Source organism: Rhinoderma darwinii, chromosome 4, assembly GCF_050947455.1.
Source record: "Rhinoderma darwinii isolate aRhiDar2 chromosome 4, aRhiDar2.hap1, whole genome shotgun sequence".
Taxonomy (NCBI): domain Eukaryota; kingdom Metazoa; phylum Chordata; class Amphibia; order Anura; family Rhinodermatidae; genus Rhinoderma; species Rhinoderma darwinii.
In genome coordinates this window covers 86,785,021-86,810,657 of record NC_134690.1, presented here as the reverse complement: position 1 = coordinate 86,810,657, position 25,637 = coordinate 86,785,021, and the positions used below count along the sequence as shown (strand labels likewise).

The following is a 25,637-nucleotide window of genomic DNA, read 5'->3' as shown; positions in this document are numbered from 1 at the left end:
AGACACCATGGAAATTCCACCGAACATTATTGATCCGTCTTGCATTGTCTCTGTCGATCCCCTGCAAGTTGGGGACATTCCACCAGGGAGGACTTTTGTGCACCTGGCTGACCGAGGGAGAATCCTCCGCTGGTGACACTCCTCTAGACTGGCAGGTCACGCGGGAACCCGTAAGACCCGGGATCTGATTGCCCGTCATTTCTGGGGGCCCACGCTGCCCAAGGACATTATGGACTTTGTTTCTTCCTGCTCAGGGTGTGCAGCTAACAAGGTGGCTCACTCCAGACCTACTGGCCTGCTCCAGCCATTGCCTGTGCCCGATGCTCCCTGGCAGCATATAGCTATGGACTTTATCACTGACCTGCCTCTCTCTGCTAGATGCAGTGCTGTCTGGGTGGTGGTGGATCGATTTTTGAAGGTGGCCCACTTCGTTCCTCTGACCGGTCTTCCTTCTGCTCCTCAACTGGCGAAGCTGTTCATCCAACACATCTTCTGCCTGCACGGCTTGCCACAGCATATTGTGTCTGATCGGTGGGTTCAGTTCACCTTGAAGTTCTGGAGAGCCCTCTGCGGACTCCTAGGTGTAAAGTTGGACTTTTCCTCGGCCTACCATCCTCAGTCCAATGGTCAGGTCAAGCGGATCAATCAGGTCTTGGAAAACTACTTACGCCACTTCATATCCAAGCAGCATGATGTCTGAGTGCAGTTGCTCCTGTGGGCTGAATTCTCTTACAATAATCACACCAGCGTGTCCACACAGAAGACACCTGTCTTTATTGTCTATGGCCAATACCCACAAATTTCTCTCCCGGTGCCTGATACGTCTGAGGTACCAGCTGCTGACACGGCTTTTAGGGACTTTCTGCAGATCTGGCAGCAGACTCGATCCTCCATCCTGCTGGCGGTCGACCGCATGAAACGGAAGGCGGACACAAGGAGAAGAGAACCTCCTCGGTTTCTTCCTGGTACATAGGTCTGGCTGTCCACTAGGAATATTTGACTGAGGGTGCCGTCGTACAAATCTGCTCCTAGGATCTTCTGACCCTTCGAGATTCTGCAGCAGATCAACCCTGTCGCCTACAAGCTTCGGTTGCCTCCTACCCTCAGGATTCCCAACTCCTTCCATGTCTCTCTCCTGAAACCAGTGGTTCTGAACAGCTTTACCAAGTCTCCTAGCCCTGCGGTTGCCTTCAACAGCCCTTCTGACACCTTCAAGGTTAAGGAGATCTTGGACACCAAGAGAGTGAGAGGAGAGACTTTTTTTTGGTGGATTAGAGGGGGATAGGTCCTGAAGAGAGGTCCTGGGAGCCAGAGGAGAACCTCAATGCTCCTACCCTTCTGAAGAAGTTTCTCTCTCGCTCTGGTCCCAAGAAGAGTGGGTGTAAGAGGGAAAATACTGTCATGTCCGTGGCTGCGGGCCATCAGGTTTACTCTCCTCCTGACGGCCGCGGCCATGGGTCTGCGAGCGCTGGCCCCAGTCTCCTCCTCAGGAGACGCCAGCGCTCACTTCCACTCACATCGGCCGGGTCCTGTAGGGTGCGAGGGCACCCTTAAAGGGGCAGCGCATACACCAGACTTTAATGTGTAATCAGCCCATAAGTACCCTGGACTATAAGAGGGGCCCAGCCCCTTGCTTTGCTGCCTGAGCGTTGTTTGTCATATCCTAGTTTGTCTAAGCAAATGGTCTCCTAGTGTTTTCCAGTTCCCAGTGTTCCCTGTTCCTGTATCCCGTGCTATCCTGGTCAAGTGCCGTGCTATGCTGTAGTTGTGCTGTGCTGTATTCCACGCCTGTCCTGCTACTCCACGCCTGACGTCTACCTGCTGCCTAGTCCCAGCCGAGCCTGCCTTGCTACTGTCCGAGCTGCCACAGGTACCCTATATGAACTATAGACTGTGACCTGCGCCCTGTTGGCCAGCTGCCATACCGCCAAGGCGGTACGGTCCAGTGGGTCCACGAACCCTATGTGACACAAGCGCTCATTACTCTGATCGCTCATCCCCATACTTTATTATTATGTCGGCAGTACGTCTCCATGTTTACACAGAGAGATGTGATGCCGTCAATGATAATATCTTACTTTTATAAAACGATACAATTTATTCAATTTTTTTCTGTAAAACAGAAGGGTTTACCAGAGAAACGCAACTCAATACTTATTGCCCAGATTCTTCAGTTTTTAGAATATCCCACATGTGGCCCTAGTGTGCTTATGGACTGAAACATAGGCCTCAGAAGCAAAGGAGCACCTATTGGATTTTGAGGCATCCTTTTTGTTAGATTATATTTTGGGGACCATGTTAGGTTTGAAGAGGTCTTGTGGTGCCAAAACAGTGGATACCCCCAAAAGTGACCCCATTTGGCAAACTACACCCCTCAAGGCAGAGGCGTAGCTAGGTTCTCCTGTACCCGGGGCAAAGATTCAGATTGGCGCCCCCCAACTTATTTCCCGACATCTACTTCCCCCTCACCATGTTTGCTTTCTCTACCAATCAACGAGGTGTAATTTTTTTTCACCATTTTTTTTAAAGTAACTCAAGCATAAAAACATTTCTACATTTTACAAGCAATATAGTTATATAAGGGAGTTAACATAAAAATAAATTAAAAGAAAATTAATTAAAGAGGCCACACACAGCCCCCTGTAGATAGCGCCACACACAGCCCCCTGTAGATAGCACAACACACAGCCCCCCTCTTGTATATAACGCCACATAGCCCTCTGTAGGTAGCGCGACAAACAGCCCCCTTGTAGTTAACGCCACACAGCCCCCCTGTTGTAGATAGCACCACAACACCCCTTGTAGATAGTGCCACACACAGCCCCTCTCTTGTAGATAGCACTTCACACATCCCCCTGTTGTAGATAGAGCCACACACAGCCCCATGTTGTAGATAGCGCCACACACAGCCCCCCTTGTAGATAGTGCCACACAGCCCCCTTGTATATAGTGCCACACAGCCTCCCCTTGTAAACAGCGCCACACAGCCCCCCTTGTAGATAGCGGCACACCCCCCTTGTAAATAGGGCCGCACACAGTACGCTGCCCCCTTGTAAATAGCGCCACCCCCTTGTAAATAGCAGCACTCTCCCGCCTTTGTAGATAGTGCCACACACAGCCCGCTGCCCCGCTTGTAAATAGTGCCACACTCCCCCCTTTGTAAATAGTGCCACACTCCCCCTTTGTAAATAGCGCCACACTCCCTCCCTTGTAAATAGTGCCAAACTCCCCCTTGTAAATAGAATCACACTCCCCCCCCTCTTGGAAATAGCGCCACACTCCCCCCTTGTACTTAGCACCACACGGTAAACAGAGCAGAGAGCGGTAGCCTACCGCTACCGCTCTCCACTCTGCCTGACGTCACTCACCACAGGAGCCAAGGAGGTCATGCGGCGCAGGCAGCGGCGGAGTTCCTTCTGACTAGGGTCGGTGACAGCCTGGGAATGGACCAGTCCAGTCACCTGACCTGAATCCTCTGACCCCATGTCACTGGCATGAGGTCACGTGACAGGTCAGGTGACTGGACTGGTCCACTCCCGGGCCGTCGCAGACCTCAGTCAGAACGCCGCCGCATGTACTACTGGCTCTTTCTAACGCTGATCGCTGCTGCAGGTGTCCGACATACAGGGCGCCTAACAGCAGTGATGAGATTTATCGAGGGGTATAGTGAGCATTTAGACCATACGTTTTTTTGCTGCATTTTGTGAAATTACGTTGTGAAATAGAAAATCACATTTTTATACGATAAAAGTTGCAAAATTTACATTTTTACTAGGAATACAGGAGAAAAACACCCCTACATTTAAAACACAATTTCTCCTTATTACAGCAATACCTCACACGTGGTCATAAACTGCTGGTTGGAGAAACGGCAGGGCTCAGAATGGCAGGAGCGCTATTTGGCATGTAGATTTTGCTGGATTGGTTTATAGGCGCCATGTCAGATTTGCAGAGCTTCTGAGGTATCCGGAAAAGGGGAAACCCCTTAAAAGTGACCCCATTTTGGAAACTAGACCCCTTGAGGAATTCATTGTAGTTTTCATCGGGTGCATGTGACTTTTTGATGAGCATTTATTCTATTTTTTAAGACTAAAAGACAGCAATTCTAGTATTGTTTTTTATTCCTGTTTCTTACAGCATTCACCATGTGCTATAAATGACATTCACTTTATTCTGCAGGGTGATATAATTACGGCGATACCATATGATGCCATATGTTTATATTTTTTTTTATGTCTTATTGCGTTTGCACGATAAAATACTTTTTATAAAAAATCATTTACTTTTGGTGTTGTCATATTCTAGGAGTCATAACTTTTACATTTTTCCATCAAGAAAGCCGTGCGAGGGCTTGTTTTTTGCGTAACAAACTGTAGTTTTGACCAGTACCATTTTTAGGTACATGCGACTTTTTGATCTCTTTTTGATCTCTTTTTATTCCATTTTTTGGAAGGTGAAGTGACCAAAAAATTGTGATTCTGGTATGGTTTATTATTATTATTTTTTTACGGCGTTCACCGTGCGGGATAAATAACTAAATACTTTCGTAGTTCAGGTTGTTACGGACGTGGCTTCTGTAGATGGCATAGCCGGAGGCCATTGTTAGGCCTCCGAATGCCGTAGCAACCATCGCCCCCTGCGATAATGTCGCGGGACGTCAATGATGCTTTGACCCCTAAGAAGCCGCAATCCCTCTTGAACGCAACTACTAAAGGGTTAATTGGTGGGGACAACACGATCGGTCCCCGCTGAAGGAGCTGCGGCAACTGCTGCACGAGACAGCAGTGGTCACAGCTCATAAAGTACCGGGAGGGGGGGGGCGGAAGTGCGGTTATTCCCATGACCTACTATTAGGTCACGGAGCGCGAACGCTCTACTTAGCGTGACCTAATAGTAGGTCATAGAGCGTTAAGGGGTTAAACAATAGGTCATTTTTTTGATGATACATTTTTATTAAGGGGACATAGTGTGGATATGCCAGAAATGTCTTCGATGGGAATAACCCTTTATAGTGTATTTACAGAGCAGTTTACAGTTTCTATATAAATATATAAATATAATCGAAATAAAAAATTAACACATTACATTACTTATCATGTAATGATATTTGAGTACATCATGTATCATAGTCCAGAGCTGCATTCAAAATTCTGCTAGTTGATATTGGAAAAAGGCAACACGCTTGTCATCAAACACATCCTTGGAGTGTACCTACAGTGGTTTTATTTTTTTTTATTTTTTTAAATAAATCAGTAGTGCATGTGTATTAAATGAAAGTTTATAATATATATTATTATCGGAATATGTGGTATTCTTCACTGTGAATAATATGGGAGAAACTGATCCATAAATAGCGCTACTATCAACAATAAAGATTCTAGGATGATAATGAATATGAAAGCTTTATTTTAATATTATATTGACTACGCGTTTCAACACTATGGCTGCTCTATAGTAGGATTGCATCCATTTGTAATAAGAAAGATTTTATTTCTAAGACTCCTATGACAGAAGTAATCAAAAGTTTACCTACAAAAAATGAACTTCAATAATGTTTTGCCCTGTTTTTAAAAAGTGAGTGTTTAAATCATCTTGATGAATCCAACACCATCATCCAAAATGTACCTCTGTAGATACACCATATCCTGCTATAGTATGTCTCCACATTCATAGATGTAAAAGCAGTTAAAGTTTCATAACTTCCTGTCTTTCTTTCTTTCAGTTCCTCCGAATGGTGGACGCATGTTCCAGTTTCCTTACAGAAGCTCTTCACCCGGAAAACTGTGTTGGAATTTTAAGACTTGCAGATACTCATTATTTGGACTTGTTGAAGTTACAAGTCCAGAACTATATCATCCAAAACTTTTCCCAGGTTTTAAACCATGAAGAATTCCTCGAGCTTACATCTGACATTCTATATCATATTCTAAAGAGCGATGAGCTATATGTGACAGAGGAAGCACAAGTATTTGAGACTGTAATAAAATGGGTGCAATATAAACAATCAGAGAGATTTTCTCTACTACCAAAAATGTTAGAATGTGTCCGACTACCCTTATTGGATCCCTGGTATCTTGTTGGTACTGTAGAAGCCAATGAACTGATTAGAGAGTGCCCCGATGTATTCAATTTAATGCAAGAAGCACGCATGTATTATCTGACTGGTAATGAGGTGAGTGAATCTACAGTAAAACTTTCCAAATTACGTGCATATAACTAAAACGGATTACTATATCATTTACAATATACATTGATAAGTTGTACTCATCCTCTAAGACACGTATGTATGAGTCACACAAAGTACTTATGCTGTCAACCACAAGAGTACTAGTTAAATGGGTCACATATCTTTCGGAGGGAGACATTTAAAGCAGATGTACAGTGTTAAAAATCTTGTCAGTACCTATGGGTATGCTGTGACTATTTTCAGAAAAGGAGGGCCTGCTGGGACTACTGCAGGAAATGGGGGTCCTGCTGTAACTACTAGTGGAAAGAAGGTTGTTCTGCTCTGACTACTGGTGGAAATGGGGTCTGGCTTACTGTGACTGTGGAAAAAGGAGGAGTCCTGTTGTGACTACTTAAAAAAAACTATGAAATGGAGCCAAAATGTTGCAGATTGGTATAGACACAATAAAAAGCCATTGGAAGCAAGTTGATGCTGCTCATTTTTATTTGGGGAGGTGCTGTGGTAAGGGAAAGGAGGGTAGAGGGAAAACACTGTTGTTTATACTGTGGGGCGGACAAATGCCAATAAACATGTATGGTCAGACTCGCACATGCTTATTGCAACGTCCTATTTCTAATATTTAGATTGGGTACAATGGGTAAGAGACATAGAGAGTATGAAGAGTGTGTAAATACTGGCTGCAAACTAGAAGCTGGATCGGAGACCTGGTTACATGACCGCTGTTACGAACTACAATATTCTACAGTACAAAGAAATCTGCAGGACTTTTTTTCCATTCTATTTCGTGTAAACACCTCCAAAGTCTAAGACACCAGCAGCGTCTCATTTGAGCTGCTATTTTTGGGGTCATTATCTTGCTGTAGAAGTTTTTTTTCCCCCCAATCATATATTTTTCATAGGATATTGCAGGATGTATTAATACTTTATTCTTATCGGCATTCTTGACAGTTGTATACATGGTTCAAAGAGTCTTTTATTGCTTTGCCAGCATATATACTGCCAACTGTTACTTCCAAAAATATTAAATTTGGACTCGCCAATCCACAAAACCTATTTTCACATCTCATGTGCATCCTTTCAAAGCGATAGCGTTGAGTAGTGTTCTCACAATGGAAGGATGGACAAAAACATCTATGAATTGTTCAGATCTGAAGGAGTCGTCTGATTCTCTCAACATGAATGCTTAAAATACTGTTTTGCTGATGGTGACAGATTCTGTGGTCTACCACTTCTTGTATAGTTGTTAGGAGTCTTATTTTCTCTATATCTTTCAATCACTTTTTTGATCCCTATTTTTTAATTAGTTTTTCTTTGAGCATTCCTTCCTTAAAGCAAATACATTATTTTACATCCAATTTATTTAGGAATATATCCTTTAGGTCTAAGGCCCCATGCACAAGACCGTATTTTCATCTATCCAGAAATACTGTCCGTAAATGCGGTCCGTATTGCATCCGTATTTGATCCATGTATAGGGATCTGTAAAAAAAGAGGGAGGCTGCAAACGATGTCACCAACATGTTGCCTAGCAACGCTTCTGTAAATACGGATGGTTTACGGATGCACATCCATAGCCGTCCGTATTTACAGAAGCGCCCATAGGCTTCTATGGCAGAGTCCGTGTCGTAATTACTGACAAGAATAGGACAGGTTCTATAATTTTTTCAGCACGGACAGCCATCCGTAAAAATACTGAAAGGCGTCTGTGGCGAATAGAAATGAATGGGTCTGTAATTACGGTGCGTAATTACGGATGAAGTATACGGTCGTGTGCATGGGGCCTTATTCACATGGCCATATAATAACTTTGTGTGAGTCATATATTTATTGCCTAAAATGCGATCGGATAGTGGTAATGCAAGGAAAGTTCTTACTATTTCGTTAACAAGCAGTAAACTTACGAAAGTCCGCACATGGAGTTATAAAGCCTTAGCCATTTTAGGTGTACATGAGAAACAAAGGTTTCTAAGATGTTGATGAGCAGTTAAGGTGTTGATGGGTCATTGAAGGGTAACAGTGTCATCAACACCTGTAGGAACATTTTTTTTTCGGAGGACACAGCTGAAAATCGAAAGGTTGGAAAATTATAGTGGCCAGAGGGTGTATAAAAGTAAAAGGTATAGAAGTACTCATAATTTCATAAAATGAATACTAATTGATGTGACATTTTACTTAGTGTTAGACTTTTATATTAGCTGTCATCCTCTCACTAGTCCTAAAATAGCAAACATAGGGACATTGCCCTGAAATCGTAGCCCCAAAGCTATATGACAGGAACCGGAGCTTTTTCTAATTTATCAATGTCCCCTATTGGGACTAAAAAAAATAAATCATAAAATGTAGGTTAGTAAGAAATAAAAGACATATAGAGGGAAGTACGATTGAAGCATCAGATTAAACACCTGTTTGGTGTAAAAGAAGACGTACTACATTGATTTATAATCATTATAGAAAAGCGTAGGCTATTTTTTCTAAAAAATATTGCCACTTCCCCATTTATAACTTATGTGGGGCATGTGTACAAGCTGCGTCTAGACTCCTGGGTCTTCCGCTTTCATGCAGCTGACTTCTTATACATCTGTAGTTCTGTTTGTTTCCATCCCCTATGTACATCACCAAAATTTCCAAATACATGACTCTGCGAAGGGGAAGTTCTGAAAACCACAGATTTACAGAGCAAGTGCAAATATTCAGTTTAAAAAGCCACAAAAACAAGGTCTTTAAAATGGCAAATAAAGTTCTGCACCAGATCTTTTTCCGTGGTCTTTAGTTTTTTCCTATGGCTACTCAAAGTAAAGACAAATTTGTCAGTTTCCTTTGGTTAGAGGTAAAAGCCCCAGTTAAAAAAAACAACAACTTTTTTTATTGTAATTATTAACCCCTTCCCTCTTTGGCCACTTTTGACCTTCTTGATAGAGCCTCATTTTTCAAATCTGACATGTTTCACTTTATGTGGTAATAACTTCAGAATGCTTTTACCTATCCAAGTGATTCTGAGATTATTTTCTCGTGACACATTGGACTTTATGATACTAGCAAAATTTGCTCAATAAGTTCAGTATTTAATTGTGAAAAACACCAAAATTTAGCGAAAAATTGCAAAAATGTGAATTTTTCTCAATTTTTTATATCTGCTTGTAAGACAGGCAGTTATAACACATAAAATTATTGGTAATTAACATCCCCCATATGTCTACATTAGATTGGCATAGTTTTTTGAACATCCTTTTATTTTTCTAGGCTTAGAACTTTAGCAGCAATTTCTCACATTTTCAAGAAAATTTCAAAAGGCTATTTTTACAGGGCCAGTTCAGTTGTGAAGTGGCTTTGAGGGCCTTATTAATTAGAAACCCCCAATAAGTCACCCCATTTTAAAAACGACACCCCTCAAAGTATTCAAAACAGCATTTAGAAAGTTTCTAAACCCTTTAGACGTTTCACAGGAATTAAAGCAAAGTAGAGGCGAAATTTACAAATTTCATTTTTTTTTTGCAGAAATTAATTTTTAATCCATTTTTTTTGTAACAGTTTTAGCAGAGAAATGCAACTCAATATTTATTGCCCAGGTTCTGCAGTTTTAAGAAATATCCCACATGGGGCCCTAGTGTGCTTATAGACTGAAGCACCAGCCTCAGAAGCAAAGGAGCACCTAGAGCATTTTGGGGCCTTATTTTTATTAGAATATATTTTAGGCACCATGTCAGGTTTGAAGGGCTCTTGCGGTGCCAAAACAGTAGAAATCCCCCAAAAGTGACCCCATTTGGGAATCTGCACACCTCAACGAAATGATCTAGTGGGTATAGTGAGCATTTTGACCACACAGGTTTTTTTACAGAAATTATTGGAAGTAGGCCGTTAAAAAGGAAAATCTACATTTTTTTTCTAAGAAAATGTAGGTTTAGCGATTTTTTTCTCATTTCCACAAGGACTAAAGGAAAAAATGCACCGCAAAATTTGTAAAGCAATTTCTCCCGAGTAAAACAATACCCCACATGTGGTCCTAAATGGATGTTTGGACACACGGCAGGGCTTAGAAGGGAAAGAGCGCTATTTGGCTTTTGGAGCTCAAATTTAGCAGGAATGATTTGCGGAGGCCATGTCACATTTGCAAAGCTCCTGAGGGAACAAAACAGTGGAAACCCCCCACAAGTGACCCTATTTTGGAAACTACACCCATTGAGGAAATTATCAAGGGGTATAGTGAGCATTTTGACCCCACAGGTTTTTTTTTATAAATTTGTGGAATTAGGCCATGAAAATGAAGATCTACATTTTTTCAAAGAAGATGTAGGTTTATATATTTTTTCTAATTTCCACAAGGACTAAAGGAGAAAAAGCACCACAAAATTTGTAAAGAAATTTCTCCCGAGTAAAACAATACCCCACATGTGGTCATAAACGGATGTTTGAACACACGGCAGGGCTTAGAAGGGAAAGAACGCCATTTGGCTTTTGGAGCTCAAATTTAGCAGGAATGGTTTGCGGAGGCCATGCCACATTTACAAAGCCCCTGAGGGGACAAAACAGTGAAAACTACACCCATTGAGGAAATTGTCTAGGGGTATAGTGAGAGTTTTGACCCCACAGGTTTTTTGCAGAAATTATTGGAACTAGGTGGTGAAAAGAAAAATCTAATTTTTTTCAAAGAAAATGTAGGTTTAGCAATTTTTTTCTCATTTCCACAAGGACTGAAGGAGAAAAAGCACCACAAAATTTGTAACGCAATTTCCCCCGAGTAAAACAATACCCCACATTTGGTCATAAACGGCTGTTTGGACACACGGCAGGGCTTAGAATGGAAAGAGCGCTATTTGGCTTTTGGAGATCACATTTAGAAGGAATGGTTTGCGGAGGCCATGTCACATTTGCAAATCACCTGAGGGGACAAAACAATGAAACCGCCCAAAAAGTGACTCTATTTAGTAAACTACACCCCTTGAGGAATTTATCTAGGGATGTAGTGAGCATTTTGACCCCACAGGTGTTTCATAGAATTTATTAGAATTGGGCAGTGAAAATAAAAACAATCCTTTTTCTTCAGTAAGACGTAGTGTTAGCTCAAAATTTTTAATTTTCTCAACAAATAAAAGGACAAATAGAACCCCAACGCTTGTAAAGCAATTTCTCCAGAGTACGGCAATACCCCATATGTGGTCATGAACTGCTGTTTGGGAACACAGCAGGGCTCAGAAGGGAAGGAGCGCCATTTGGTTTTTGGAGTGCAGATTTTGCCGGATTGGTTTCTGGGCGCATGTGGGACCAAAACAGTGGAAACCCCCCAGAAGTGACCCCATTTTGGAAACTACACATTCAATCCATTCACCTAGGTGTGTAGTGAGCATGTTAAACCTGCAGGTGTTTTGTAGACATTAGTGTGCACTCGATGTTGCAGAGTGAAAATGTTTTTTTTTCCATAGATATGCCAATATGTGGTGCCCAGCTTGTGCCATCATAACAAGACAGCTCTCTAATTATTATGCAGTGTTTCTCGGTTTTAGAAACACCCCACATGTGACCCTAATCTTTTGCCTGGACATTTGACAAGGCTCAGGAGTGAAAGAGTACCATGTAAAATTGAGGCCTAATTTGGAGATTTACAAAGTATTGGTTCACAATTGCAGAGGCTCTGATGTGAAATAATAAAAAGAAACCCCTGAGAAGTGACCCCATTTTGGAAACTATACCCCTCAAGGCATTTATTAAGGGGTGTAGTGAGCATTTTCACCCCACAGGTCTTTTCCATAAATGAATGCGCTGCAGATGGTGCAAATTAAAAATTAAAGTTTTTCCCCAGATATTCCATTTCAGTGGCAAATATGTTGTGCCCAGCTTGTGCCAGTGGAGACACACACCACAAAAATTGTTAAAAGGATTCTCCCAGGTATGGCGATGCAATATATGTGGAAGTAAATTGCTGTTTGGGCATGCTGTAGGGTTCAGATGGGTGGGAGCGCCATTTGGCTTTTGGAGGGCGGATTTTGCTTGGTAGCAGTTTTGTTTGCGTATTGCTGGTGTTTCCGTTTATAATGTGGGGGCATATGTAAGCCGGGCAGAGTATATCAGGGGCATAGTCAGGTCGTATAATAATGCGGTAAAAAAACAATAAAATGATCCATAGATGTGTGTTACGCTGTGAAGCAATCCTTTCTGCACAGGCCGGTGTCGCACTGATAAATTGTGTCCTTTCTTATCCCCTTTTTGGTCCACACTCCGCACCTTTGCAGTTTGGGGAATTTTGCTAGGAAAGTGTTGTCCTGGTATAATATGGGCACCGTCGCTTCCAGCAGATATGTTTGGGCCCTCCCTTTCCTGGTTCCCTAATTTTAGGGCCTTGATAAATTGCCTTTTTAAACAGAAGAAATGTTCCCCTCGGACTCGCACAACTGCATATTTTTTATTTCCTGACTAATTGGAGCCTTAACTAATTTTATTTTTTCATAGACGCAGTGGTATGAGGCCTGTTTTTTTGCAGGATGAGTTGTAGTTATTATTGGTACCATTTTGGGGTATATGCGACTTTTTGATCACTTTTTATCCTATTTTTTGGGAGGCCAGGTAACCAAAAAATCCCAAGTCTGGCATAGTTTAAAAAAAAATAAAATTATACAGCGTTCACCATGCGTTATAAATTACATGTTAACTTTATTCTGCGGGACAGTGATTCCGGCGATACCTAATTTATGGCACATTTTTATGTTTTACAACGTTTTGCACAATAAAATTACTTTTGTAAAGAGAATGTATTTTTTCTGTTGCCAAGTTGTGAGAACCATAACTTTTTAACTTTTTCGTCGACGGAACTGTATGAGGTTTTTTTTTTTGCAAGACGAGCTATAGTTTTTATAGGTACCCTTTTTGGATACGTGCGACTTTTTGATCACTTTTTATTCCAATATTTGTCGGGCAAAGTGACTAAAAAACAGAAATTCTGGTATAGTTCTTTACGTTTTTTTTTACGCTGTTCACCGCGTGCAATAAATAATATAATATTTTTATAGGTCAGGCCGTTCCGGTCGTGGCGATACCAAATACGTATGGTTTATTATGGTTTTTTTCAATAGTATAGGACTTGATAAGGGAACAGGGCAATTGTGTTTTATTTTATTACATGAAACTTTTGGATACCACAGACAACAAGGGCCCCCTGTGCAGAACAGCATATGTGCCCCATCGTTTTGAACCTAATTTGATAAGGGAGGGGTTCTAATCATAAAGCACCACCTTTACGGTAAGGCGACATGGAGCGGCCCTGACAGGGTTGCGACGCTTCCAACAACCGCGCTGACACCATGTCAAACACCCTGTTTAATGGCCACGTGTTATTGCGGGTAAAACGTCCCTTTATCTGCAAAATCTTTGCGGCCATTAATTCATACACCATGAATGGCCATTAACAGGGTATTTGACAGCTGCGCCGAACATGGTGTCGGCGCGGTTGTTGGCCGCATCGCGACCGTGTCAGGCCAGCTCTGTGTGGCCTTACTCTTATGGGTCACCAAAACATCCCTCACTGGTCTGTCTATCCACTAATAAATGGCAGTCACTAACATAGTCCCTGTCATTGGCCAATCATGGGTGGGGGGAGAATTCAGTATAAACGATGAGGTAGTAATAAGCTGATTCACATGTAGTCAAAATGCTGCGGATTTTCCGCAACGGATTTCAGTGCGGAAAATCTGCAGCTTAATACAGTAGCACCAGAGTGGATGAGATTTGAACAAATTGCACGTAGCAATTTGAAAATTGTTGACAAATAGGGAGTGGCTAAGAGATGTCGTAAATTACACCATATTTGTGCACTGCTTTTTGGTACAAATTATTGTTGTACATGTACGTAAGCCATGGGTTGGTGTATGGAAGACAAATGTGTCTAACATACCTAGCAAATTGCGCCAAATATATTATGCCACTTGTGCCATTTTAATACAATTAATTCAATTCATGCCTTTTTCATTGAAGCATAAATTACTCTTATATGACACGTTTGATAACTCTTCCCCTATGTTCCTTGGATATGTTCCTGTGAACATTCACACAATTTGCCAAAATGGTATGAGCTACAAAACAGTCATTGCCCTATAAGTAATGTTATAAGCAGCCACATCAATCTATAGCCACTAACCTATAATATGCATATATTATGTGTAGTACATTAACCAGTTCCCGACTGCCGGCTGTATATAAACGTCCGGCGGTCGATGTGCTTAAAACCCGCGCCATAGCAGATATACAGAGCAGGTTTTAGCTGGCTGTCCGAGCAATTGGGCAGCTAAATGTCGGGTCCCCGGCAGTCAGTGACTGCCGGGGACCCTGAGGAGGAGATAGAAGCAGCTTTCGCTCAATGAGCGCTGTGTATAGGATAGAGGCAGCGGCCCTTGTCCCGATGATCATGTGACTGGTCACATGATCGCCGGGATGCCGTTAGTGGCAAACAGCTGCTGGGTCTAACTAGACCTAGCACAGACCTATCAGTGACAATAGTCACTTTAAGAGGACTGATTTCCCCTAAAGTTAGGCTATGTTCACATCAGCGTCGGGTTCCGTTTATCGGCTCCGTTCGACCTTTCCATCAGAGGAACCGATGAACGGAAAGCCAAACAGAAACCATAGCTTTGGTTTGCATTACCATTGATTTCAATGGTAATGCTTCCGTTGCAATTGGTTTTTGTTTGTTTCTGTTGCGTAAGGTTTCCGTTTTTTTTCGCAAAAACAGTAGCATAGTCAACGGAAAGGTGTTACAGAATACAAAGCAGCTGTATCTTAAAAAGTAAAAAGAATTTTCATTAAAATTTATTTAGGAAGTTGCACCAATCAATTTTATTATTATTAAAAAAACAATGTCAAAGGTGTACATAGTCTTTAGACTTAACATAGGATTTTTCTTCTCGCAATAGTGATGTCATACGTTACACAATGGACAGATGTAGCCATCTTTATCTTGACTATTAACGCATTAAATACACAGTGTCAAGAAACTTTAACTATATCACACTGCAACAAGTTATTAGAGTGGAGATAAAGATGGCTACATCCGTACACATATTTGGCATTGCTGTTCAAGCAAATAAAATAGTTAATTATTATGGGGTAAATATTATGCATTGAACTTGAACTGCCATAGAGCCTGTTCACATCAACATTATCTTTCCGTTGAGGGGTTCCATCTGAGATTTCCGTTGGGGGAACCCCTCAATGGAGAGGCAAACGAAAACCTTAGCTTCCGTTTGAATAACCATTGCTCTCAATTGTGACGGAAAAATTGCTAAAATACCGTGGGAAGATTTACTTTGCAAAAAGAGCCAGAATTCTGTTGCAAATGTAAGCAAAAAAGTAATGCTGTGTGCCAAACTTACTATCTGCTTTAGGCCTCATTTACACGAGCGTAATATACGCGCGTGCGACGCGCGTGCTTTTCACGCGTGTCGTACGCACCTATATTACTCTATGGGGCAGTTTAGACGATGCGTGAATTTTGCGCAGCGTGAGTGCGTTGCGTAAAACTCACGACATGTTCTATAATCGTGCGTTTTTCACGCAACACGCACCCATTGAAGTCAATGGGTGCGTGAAAACAACGCATGCCACACGGACGCTACTGCGTTGCATGCGCGAAAATCACGCAAGAGCTGTCAAAAGGATGAATGTAAACAGAAAATCACCACGTGCTTTTCTGTTTACAAACATCCAAACGGAGTGTCAAATTAGAGATGAGCGCACCGAACTTCACCGGGTTCGGCCGAACTCGTTTTGACCGAACCCGGCAAAAAATGTTCGGGTACGCGACGTCAGGAGACAGTCACTGCCCACGGTGCTGAAAGACTTAAACTGTTTCAGCACCATGGACAGTGACTTTCGATCGCCATATACATATACGTGTAAAAAAAAACAGAAGTTCGGACTTACCGATAAGTCCCGGCTCCTTCCTCCAGTCCGACCTCCCGGGATGACAATTCAGGCCAAGTGACAGCTGCAGCCAATCACAGGCCAAGCACAGGCTGCAGCCAATCACAGGCTGCAGCGGTCTCATGGACTGCCGCGTCATCCTGGGAGGTGGGGCCGGATGACAAGAGAGGGACGCGTCACCAAGGCAACGGCCGGGAGACCGGACTGGAGGAAGCAGGCAGTTCATGGTAAGTTTGAACGTCTTTTTTTATTCACAGGTTGGTGTATATTGTGATCGGCATTCACTGTCGAGGGTGCTGAAAGAGTTACTGCCGATCAGTTAGCTCTTTCAGCACCTTGGACAGTGACGGGCGTCGACTACCTCATCTCTATGATGGCGGCTGCGTGAAAATCACGCAGCCGCGCATCATACACGGATGACACACGGAGCTGTCAAGTGCCTTTTGCGCGCGCAAAACGCAGCGTTTTTTGCGCGCGCAAAACGCCCACGTTCGTGTAAATCAGGCCTTACTCACTTTTTAGGCCTCCCTTGACAGTTTTGAAAAGTGCCTAGAAAATGGACGGGGCTAAGAGGAGTTGTAAAATGCAGTAAATTTACGAAAAACTTGCCTCATTTTTGGTGCACAATATAGGAATCAATGTGCGCAGACCATGAGGTCGCATAAGGATGGAAAAGTGCCTAACATGACTAAGGAGTTGCACTAAATATACACCGTGTTCCAAATTATTATGCACTTTGGATTTATAAACATTTAATTATTAGTTTTTCAATTAAACTCATGCAGGGGCGTAGCTAGGGGGGGGGGGGGGCAGGCGGGGCATGTGCCCCGGGCGCAACCCGGAGGATAGGGAAGGGGGGCGCCGAAGAGCAGCTGATCGCTGCTGACAGGCACCCCGTATGTCGGACACCTGCAGCAACTTAGGAAGAGCCAGGACATTACGGCGTTCTGACTGGGGTCTGTGACGGCCAGGGAGTGGACCAGTCCAGTCACCTGACCTCACGTCAGTGACATGAGGTCAGATGACTCAGGTCAGGGGACAGGTCCACTCCCGTGCTGCAGCCTTCCAGCATCTGCCTCTACTCTGTGCTGCTACACACACACACACACACACACACACACACACACACACACACACACACACACACACACACACACACACACACACACACACACACACACACACCGAGAAGCAGAGAGGAAGCTCCACCCACAGCCCATCCTGACCTGTCAGCAAGGAGACATGGTGAGTGTGTGTGTAGTGTGTCTCTGTGTTTGTATGTGTATATGTTACAGTGTGTGTGTATGTGTGTGTGTGAGTGTGTCTCTGTCTGTGTCTCTGCATGTGTTTGTCTCTTACATCTACTACATTATCTGTACTCAGAGAGTTATCTCTGTGTTATCTGTGGTGTTACATAGAACTGCAGGGAACATCTACTACATTATCTGTACTGTGTGCTAAATTACAATCTCAGCTCTGCTACACAGTACAGATAATGTAGTAGATGTTAACTGCAGTCCTATGTAACACCACAGATAACACAGTGATAACGCTCTGAGTACAGATAATGTAGTAGTGTTACCTGCAGTCCTATGTAACACCACAGATAACACAGTGATAACTCTCTAAATACAGATAGTAGTGTTACCTGCAGTCCTATGTAACACCACAGATAGCACAGTGATAACTCTGATTACAGATAATGTAGTAGCTGTTGCCTGCAGTCCTATGTAACACCACAGATAACACATTGTGCTAAATTACAATCTCAGCTCTGCTACAATGTGTTATCTGTGGTGTTACATAGGACTGCAGGCAACAGCTACTACATTATCTGTACTCAGAGAGTTATCACTGTGTTATCTGTGGTGTTACATAGGACTGCAGGTAACATCTACATTATCTGTACTGTGTACATATGTGCCTGTGTGGGTATATATGGGTCTGTTTGTGAATGTATCTTTGTGCTTCTATATTTGTGCCTTTTATGTATTTGTATATGTTCCTGTCTGTGTATTTATCTGCCGGTGTGTGTGCGTATATGTGTTTGTACGTCTATATATTTACCTGTATGTATATATTCCAGAATGTGTGTATGTATATTTGCCTGTATGTCTAAATATCTGTCTTTATGTATGAACAGTATATATGTGCCAGCATGTCCATATATGTGGTTCATTTTTGGTTTGTGTAAGGGGCGGCAATAGAGAGTCCTGCACAGGGCGCCATCCAACCTAAGGCCAGCCCTGGCTGTCACCAACCCTCGTCAGAAAAAACTCCGCCGCTGCCTGCGCCGCATGACCTCCTCGGCTCCTCCGGTAAGTCACACCAGGCAGAGCGGAGAGTGGTAGGCTACTGCTCACCGGTCTGTTCACAGTGTGGTGCTAAGTACAAGGGGGGGAATGTGGCACTATTTACAAGGGGGGGAGTGTGGCGCTATATACAAAGGGGCAGCGGGCTATGTGTGGCACTATCTACAAGGGGGGCTGTGTGGCACTATTTGCAAGGGGGGCTGTGTGGCACTATTTGCAAGGGGGGCTGTGTGGCACTATTTACAAGGGGGGCTGTGTGGCACTATTTACAAGGGGGGCTGTGTGTGGTGCGGTTTTTCGCCTGGAATTCCCTGAAACGCACAGACCGGATACGCTGCGTGCTTTTATGCAGCGTATCCGCCCTGTGCGAACTCAGCCTAAGGCTGGGTTCACACAACCTATTTTCAGAAGTAAACGAGGCGTATTATGCCTCGTTTTACGTCTGAAAATAGGGCTAAAATACGTCGGCAAACATCTTCCCATTCATTTGAATTGGTTTGCCGACGTATTGTGCAGACGACCTGTAATTTACGCGTCGTCGTTTGACAGCTGTCAAACGACGACGCGTAAATGGACTGCCTCGGCAAAGAAGTGCAGGGCACTTCTTTGCCACGTAATTTGAGCTGTTCTTCATTGAACTCAATGAAGCACAGCTCAAGATTTACGAGCGTCTCAGACGCCTCGCAAAATACGAGGAGGAGCATTTACGTGTGAAACGAGGCAGCTGTAAACAGTCTGTCTTTTCACACGTAAATGCCTCTCATCGTGTGAACATACCCTAAGGCTACGTTCACACGATAAAGTAAAAACGGCTGTAAAATACGGAGCTGTTTTCAAGGGAAAACAGCCTCTGATTTTCAGCCGTTTGTAAAGCATCAAATGTTTTTTGATGCGTTTTTTGGAGCCGTTTTTGGAGCTGTTTTTCTATTGACACAATGAAGAGAAGTCTCAAGAAGTGACATGCACTTATTTTAACGGTGGCGTTTTTTTTACGTGCTGTTTCTTGAAACAGCCGTGTAAAAAAAACCGCCCTGTCTGAACGAAACGCTATTTTTCCCCATTGAAATCAATGGGCAGATTTTTGGAGGAGTTCAGCTTCTGTTGTTTTCAGGCGTTTTTTGAGGCGTTACACCACGAAAAACGCCTGAAAACACTGCGTGTAAACATACCCTAAGGCTATGTTCACACGCTAAAGTAAAAACAGCTGTGAAATACGGAGCTGTTTTTAAGGCGATTTTCAGCCGTTTTTAAGCATCAAATCTTTTTGGAATTGAAATCAATGGGCAGATGTTTGGAAGCGTTCAGCTTCCGTTTTTTCAGGCGTTTTTCAAGGCTCCCTGCAATGTGTTCGGTCCGGGAAATACTGCCGACATACGGTCTGTATATGGGCATGTTCAGACGTGGTGCAATTCTGCAGACACTGTCCGCATCAATGCCGCACATAATCTGCGTTGCAGATTCCGTTGCGGATTTGGCTAAAATGTTAAGTAAAATGCTGCGGATTTGTCGGTGCGGATTCAGGTGCAGATCACATCCTGCTCTCTTTCAAACATTCCATCTCAGTCTGGCTATTGACCTTGACACACATAGGTCCAGCCAGAATGATGCAATATCCTGTTCCTGAAAGCAATCCGCAACGCAACACACATAACATCTGGGGATTTCATTGCGTAATTTTGAAACTCAATTGAAGTCAATGGAGAAATTCCGCAACAAGTACGCAAGTCCACAACAGCCAGCGTATGCTGCGGACTGAAAATTCTGCACCGCAGCCTATGGTCCGCAGCGGAGTTGTCCGCAACGTCTGCCCGAAGATAAGTAAAAAGGTGTGGAAACCAATGGACAGACTGTCTGCTGTGGATTTCCACAGTAATTCCGCCACGTCTGAACGTACCCTATCATGGACCGAACACGCTCATGTGAATCCAGCCTTATGCTGAGTTCACACGGGGCGAATACACTGGTGCAGTTTTTCGCCCGGAATGTCCGCTGGGAAAAACTGCAGCTCTTAGACGGCCTCTTAGCCGGCCGGCCACCTCGGATGACCTCTCATCCCAGGAGACTGCTGCAGACTGTGATTGGGATGAAGCGTTATCCCAGGAGGATGAAACAGGGACTCCTAGGTAAGTATAATATGATTTTTGTTTTCTAAATTGCGTTTTTTTGTGGAGGGATCGCTGCAAACCCACCGCAAAAAATGCAACAACTGCTATTTTTTGCGGCATTTACCTCCCCATTGAATTCAATGGGGAAATCCCGCAACATATAAGCAGCATTTACGTAAATGCAAGTGACATAATGCGGAATAAAACTCTGCACCGCAGGTCAATTTCAGAGCGTTTTTTTCTGCTCCGTATTTACCCAGCTTGTGGATGAGATTTGTTTTATCTCATCCACTTTGCTGCTACTGTATGTGCTGCGGATTTTCCGCAACGAAATCCGATGCGAAAAATCCACAGTATTTACGCAATGTGTGAACTGGCCTTGAGGGTATGTTCACACGCTGAGCCAAAAACGTCTGAAAATATAGAGCTGTTTTCAAGGGAAAACAGCACCTGATTTTCAGAAGTTTTTTGAGCAACTCACGTTTTTTGTGGCGTTTTTCGCGCCGTTTTTTCGGCCGTTTTTGGAGCTGTTTTCAATAAAGTCTATGAGGAAACGGCTCCAAAAACGTCCCAAGACGTGTCCTGCACTTCTTTTGACGAGGCTGTAATTTTACGCGTCGTCTTTTGACAGCTGTCAAACGACGACGCGTAAATGACAGGTTGTCTGCACAGTACCTCGGCAAACCCATTCAAATGAATGGGCAGATGTTTGCCGACGTATTGGAGCCGTATATTCAGACGTAAAACAAGGCATAATACGCCTCGTTTATGTCTGAAAATAGGTCGTGTGAACCCAGCCTGATTGAAAAACTCATTGGCCCTTTTTACCATATAAATCAATCAGCTCTGGAAAAATGAAGTTTCCACTGTGATTTTTTGCTTTGGACAAGGTGAACAGTTTTTCTGTTAGACAGTTTAGATAAACCAGACCCAATTATTGTTTTGATATAGTCAATTACTATATGCAGTTCTGTATCCTATGTCTCCACCTGCTGACAGTTTATAGTAATTAAAAAAATAAATGACTGCTCTATATGCATAATGCATATTTAATACAGCTAATATATTTTCTACATTAAGAAATATAAATTATAACCAAGGGTATACAACTGCTAGACTGAAAACATAACCAACTTACCAACATAAAGAATATGTACACTGACCATATATATAATCTGTACATACATACAATGTTCAGCCATACCATTCAGGCTACGTCCACACATAGCGTAATTGGTGTGGATTTTCCATCTGTATTTGTGCGCAAAATTTCCGTGCAGTGATTGACCTGCAATTCACATTTTTTAATCCGCGTCAATTTATGCTGAAAAATGGTTGTATATTTGTTGTGGATTCTCTCCAATGAGTTCGATAACTAGCAAATTCAGCAAGTTTTCCTGCAGAGATACTGTGAATTTGCAGCACAAATCGCAAGTAGGGGGAAAAAAACAACAAACATTATTCCACTTCAATATAAAAAAAAAGACTTTACTCACCTCTCCTTGTCTCCCAATAGCGATCCCTCACTGCTCCCAATGATGTTCTCTGTGCAGCATTGCAATCCCCGGCCAGGGCATTGCAATCCCCAGCCAGAGAGTTACCGACGCTCTGGCCGGGTATTCTGCTCCTAGAGGGAGCACTTGACGTCCCTGTCCAACTATGGACAGTGACGTCAGGGGCTCTTTCTGGAGCGTAATCACAGGGCAGAGCGTTTGCTGACTCTCTGGCCAGAGGTTCCACTCCTAGAGAAGCCCCTGATGTCACTATCCATATATGGACAGTGACGTCAGGGGCTCCTCCAGGAGAGGAATCCCCAGCCAGAGTGTTGACAATGCTATGGCTGGGGATTTCACTCCTAGAGGGAGCCCCAATGATGCTATCTACAGGGGGAGGGGAATGTAACGCTATCTACTGGGGGGGGGCACTATCTACAAGGGTGTGTGTGTGTGTCACTATCTACCGGGGTGTGTGTGGCACTATCTACAAGGGGGGCTGTGTGGCTTTATCTACAGGGGGATGTATTTGCAGGGGCGTAGCTAGGGGGGGGGCAAGCGGGGCATGTGCCCCGGACGCAGCTCAGAGGGGGGCGCCAGCGCCACCTCCTCCTGCACTATAATTGTACCTGTGTCGCAAGGACACAGGTACAATTAGAAGCAATGAATGACCGGGCACGTTCCGTGCCCGGCCATTCAGCGCCTTTCCGCGTATGAAGCGACTGGTACCTTTTGTACCAGTGACGCTTCCGTCGATGAAAGGCGCTGACTGACTGACAGGGAAAGTCATCCTGCCCAGCCAATCAGCGCCTTTCATAGACGCTGTGTTCAACCCCCTGGAGACCTGCGCATAAGAGAGCAGGTCTCCATGGCTGCCGGACGGCGTGGGAGCGGGAATAAGGTGAGTTTGAAATGTTTTTTTTTTTTTATTGTAATAGAAGTGTGTGATATAATATTATCCCTCTGATAACTAGGTTTTCGTTCCGTTAAATTGTAAATATTACTGCCTGAGCTGAACGATTAAAATAAGTTTATTTAGATAAATCTTTAAAAATGGGCCCTTGAAGCCAAAATAACAGGCTCAATCATCTGGTCAGCAGCAGAGACCTAGCCTAAGAGGCAAAGGATACTAACTACCCACAGACCAGTCTCTCCTATTATTATATATAAGCTGAATCCTAATGATTGATTAGTAATAGCGCCGTACCACGCTACACCTTGCGCTATGTTGCGCTAGTCCGGCTCTTAAAGCCACGTATAGTGATGTGGTCAGCAATAGGGTCAAGACCTCCAATGTTCGGTAGCAAGCCCCCTGTTGCAAGATCACTGACCAGTATTCACTAAAAGTTAAATTGTTAGTTGTAATGCTATATCGTTAATCCTACGCGTTTCAGAACCACCGTTACTGGTGGAACATCATCAGGGATTATTAGTGTTAAACGATAATCTTTAATATGGATGCCGGATCGCACGGTTGTGTGCATTAATGAACCTCCCGGCTCGTGCACGATCAAGATATAATGGTCGCCTAAAGGTCTTGACCCTATTGCTGACCACATCACTATACGTGGCTTTAAGAGCCGGACTAGCGCAACATAGCGCAAGGTGTAGCGTGGTACGGCGCTATTACTAATCAATCATTAGGATTCAGCTTATATATAATAATAGGAGAGACTGGTCTGTGGGTAGTTAGTATCCTTTGCCTCTTAGGCTAGGTCTCTGCTGCTGACCAGATGATTGAGCCTGTTATTTTGGCTTCAAGGGCCCATTTTTAAAGATTTGTCTAAATAAACTTATTTTAATAGAAGTGTGTGGCTGTATCTGCGGGGGGGGGGGAGACTTTGTCTACTCGCGGGGGGCTTTGTCTACGGGGGGTGTCTATCTACAGGGGGACTATATCTACAGGGCTGGGCTATATACAGGGGGACTATATCTACAGGGCTGGGCTATATACAGGGGGACTATATCTACAGGGCTGGGCTATATGCAGGGGGACTATATCTACAGGGCTGGGCTATATACAGGGGGACTATATCTACAGGGGGGCTATATACAGGGGGACTATATCTACAGGGGGGCTATATACAGGGGGACTATATCTACAGGGCTGGGCTATATACAGGGGGACTATATCTGCTGGGCTATATACAGGGGGACTATATCTACAGGGGGACTATATCTACAGGGGGGCTATATACAGGGGGACTATATCTACAGGGGGACTATATCTACAGGGGGGCTATATACAGGGGGACTATATCTACAGGGGGGCTATATACTGGAGTGGGCTGTCTATAGAGCACCATATACAGGGGTGGGCTATATAGTATATAGCCCCCTGTAGATATAGCCCACCCCTGTATAAGGTGCTCCATAGATAGCCCACCCCAGTATATAGCCCCCCCTGTAGATATAGTCGCCCTGTATATAGCCCAGCCCTGTAGATATAGCCCAGCCCTGTAGATATAGCCCAGCCCTGTAGATATAGCCCCCTGTAGATATATTCCCCCTGTATATAGCCCACCCCTGTATATAGCCCCCCTCTGTAGATATAGCCCCCCTGTGTATAGCACACCCCTGTAGATATAGCCCCCCTGTGTATATCGCAGCCCTGTGTATAGCCCAGCCCTGTGTATAGCCCAGCCCTGTAGATATGGTCCCCCTGTAGATATGGTCCCCCTGTAGATATGGTCCCCCTGTAGATATAGCCCACCCCTGTATATAGTCCCCCTGTAGATATAGCCCACCCCTGTATATAGTATCCCACAAATAGCTCCCCCTATAGTGCTCCACAGAAAGCCCACCCCTGTATATAGCCCCCTTGTACATATAGTCCACCCCTGTATATAGTGCTCCACAGATAGCCCACCCTTGTATATAGTATATACAGGGGTGGGCTATCTGTGGAGCACTATATACAGGGGTGGACTATCTAGTGGAGCACTATATACAGGGGTGGACTATATGTACAAGGGGGGGCTATATACAGGGGTGGGCTATCTGTGAAACACTATATACAGGGGTGGACTATATGTGGAGCACTATATACAGGGGTGGGCTATATCTACAGGGGGGCTACATACATGGTTGGGCTATCTGTAGAGCTCTATATACAGGGGTTGGCTATATCTACAGGGGGCTATATACAGGGGTGGGCTATCTGTAGAGCACTATAGGGGGAGTTATTTGTGGGACACTATATACAGGGGTGGTCTATATGGGGGCACTATCTACAGGGGCTCTATGGCAGGCACTATCTACAGGGGCTCTATGGCAGGCACTATCTACAGGGGGCACAGTGTGTGTGTGGGACACGGTGTATGGTGCTATTATAATTAGAGGTGCAGTGTTTGGCGCTATTATATTTAGGGACGTAGTGTGTGGTATAATGATAACTTTATATTTATTTATAGGTGCAGAAATGTTGGAAAAGTGAGAAGCTGAAGACATGTGAGCGGCAAACTGCAGAAATGGGCTGTGACCGGGAGAAGTCATCATAGAGGTCTGGACCAAATGGAGAAAAATAACTATCTACAGGGCACTATCTACAGGGGGAGGGGGGGCGGTGTTTGGCACTATCTACAAGGGGTGTGTGTGACACTATCTACTAGGGGGGAGTGTGGCAATATCTACAGGG

The 25,637-nt window shown here is 43.8% G+C and overlaps 1 protein-coding gene across 1 annotated transcript in view; it reads left to right on the top strand.

Annotated features, from left to right (window-relative positions):
* KLHL6 (kelch like family member 6) overlaps positions 1–25,637 on the top strand; it is a 67,320-nt gene that overhangs the window by 26,277 nt on the left and 15,406 nt on the right. Inside the window, exon 3 of the mRNA XM_075863954.1 lies at positions 5,723–6,172. Within this exon, the coding sequence (XP_075720069.1) occupies positions 5,723–6,172 (450 nt within the window). The remainder of the gene's footprint in view (positions 1–5,722; positions 6,173–25,637) is intronic.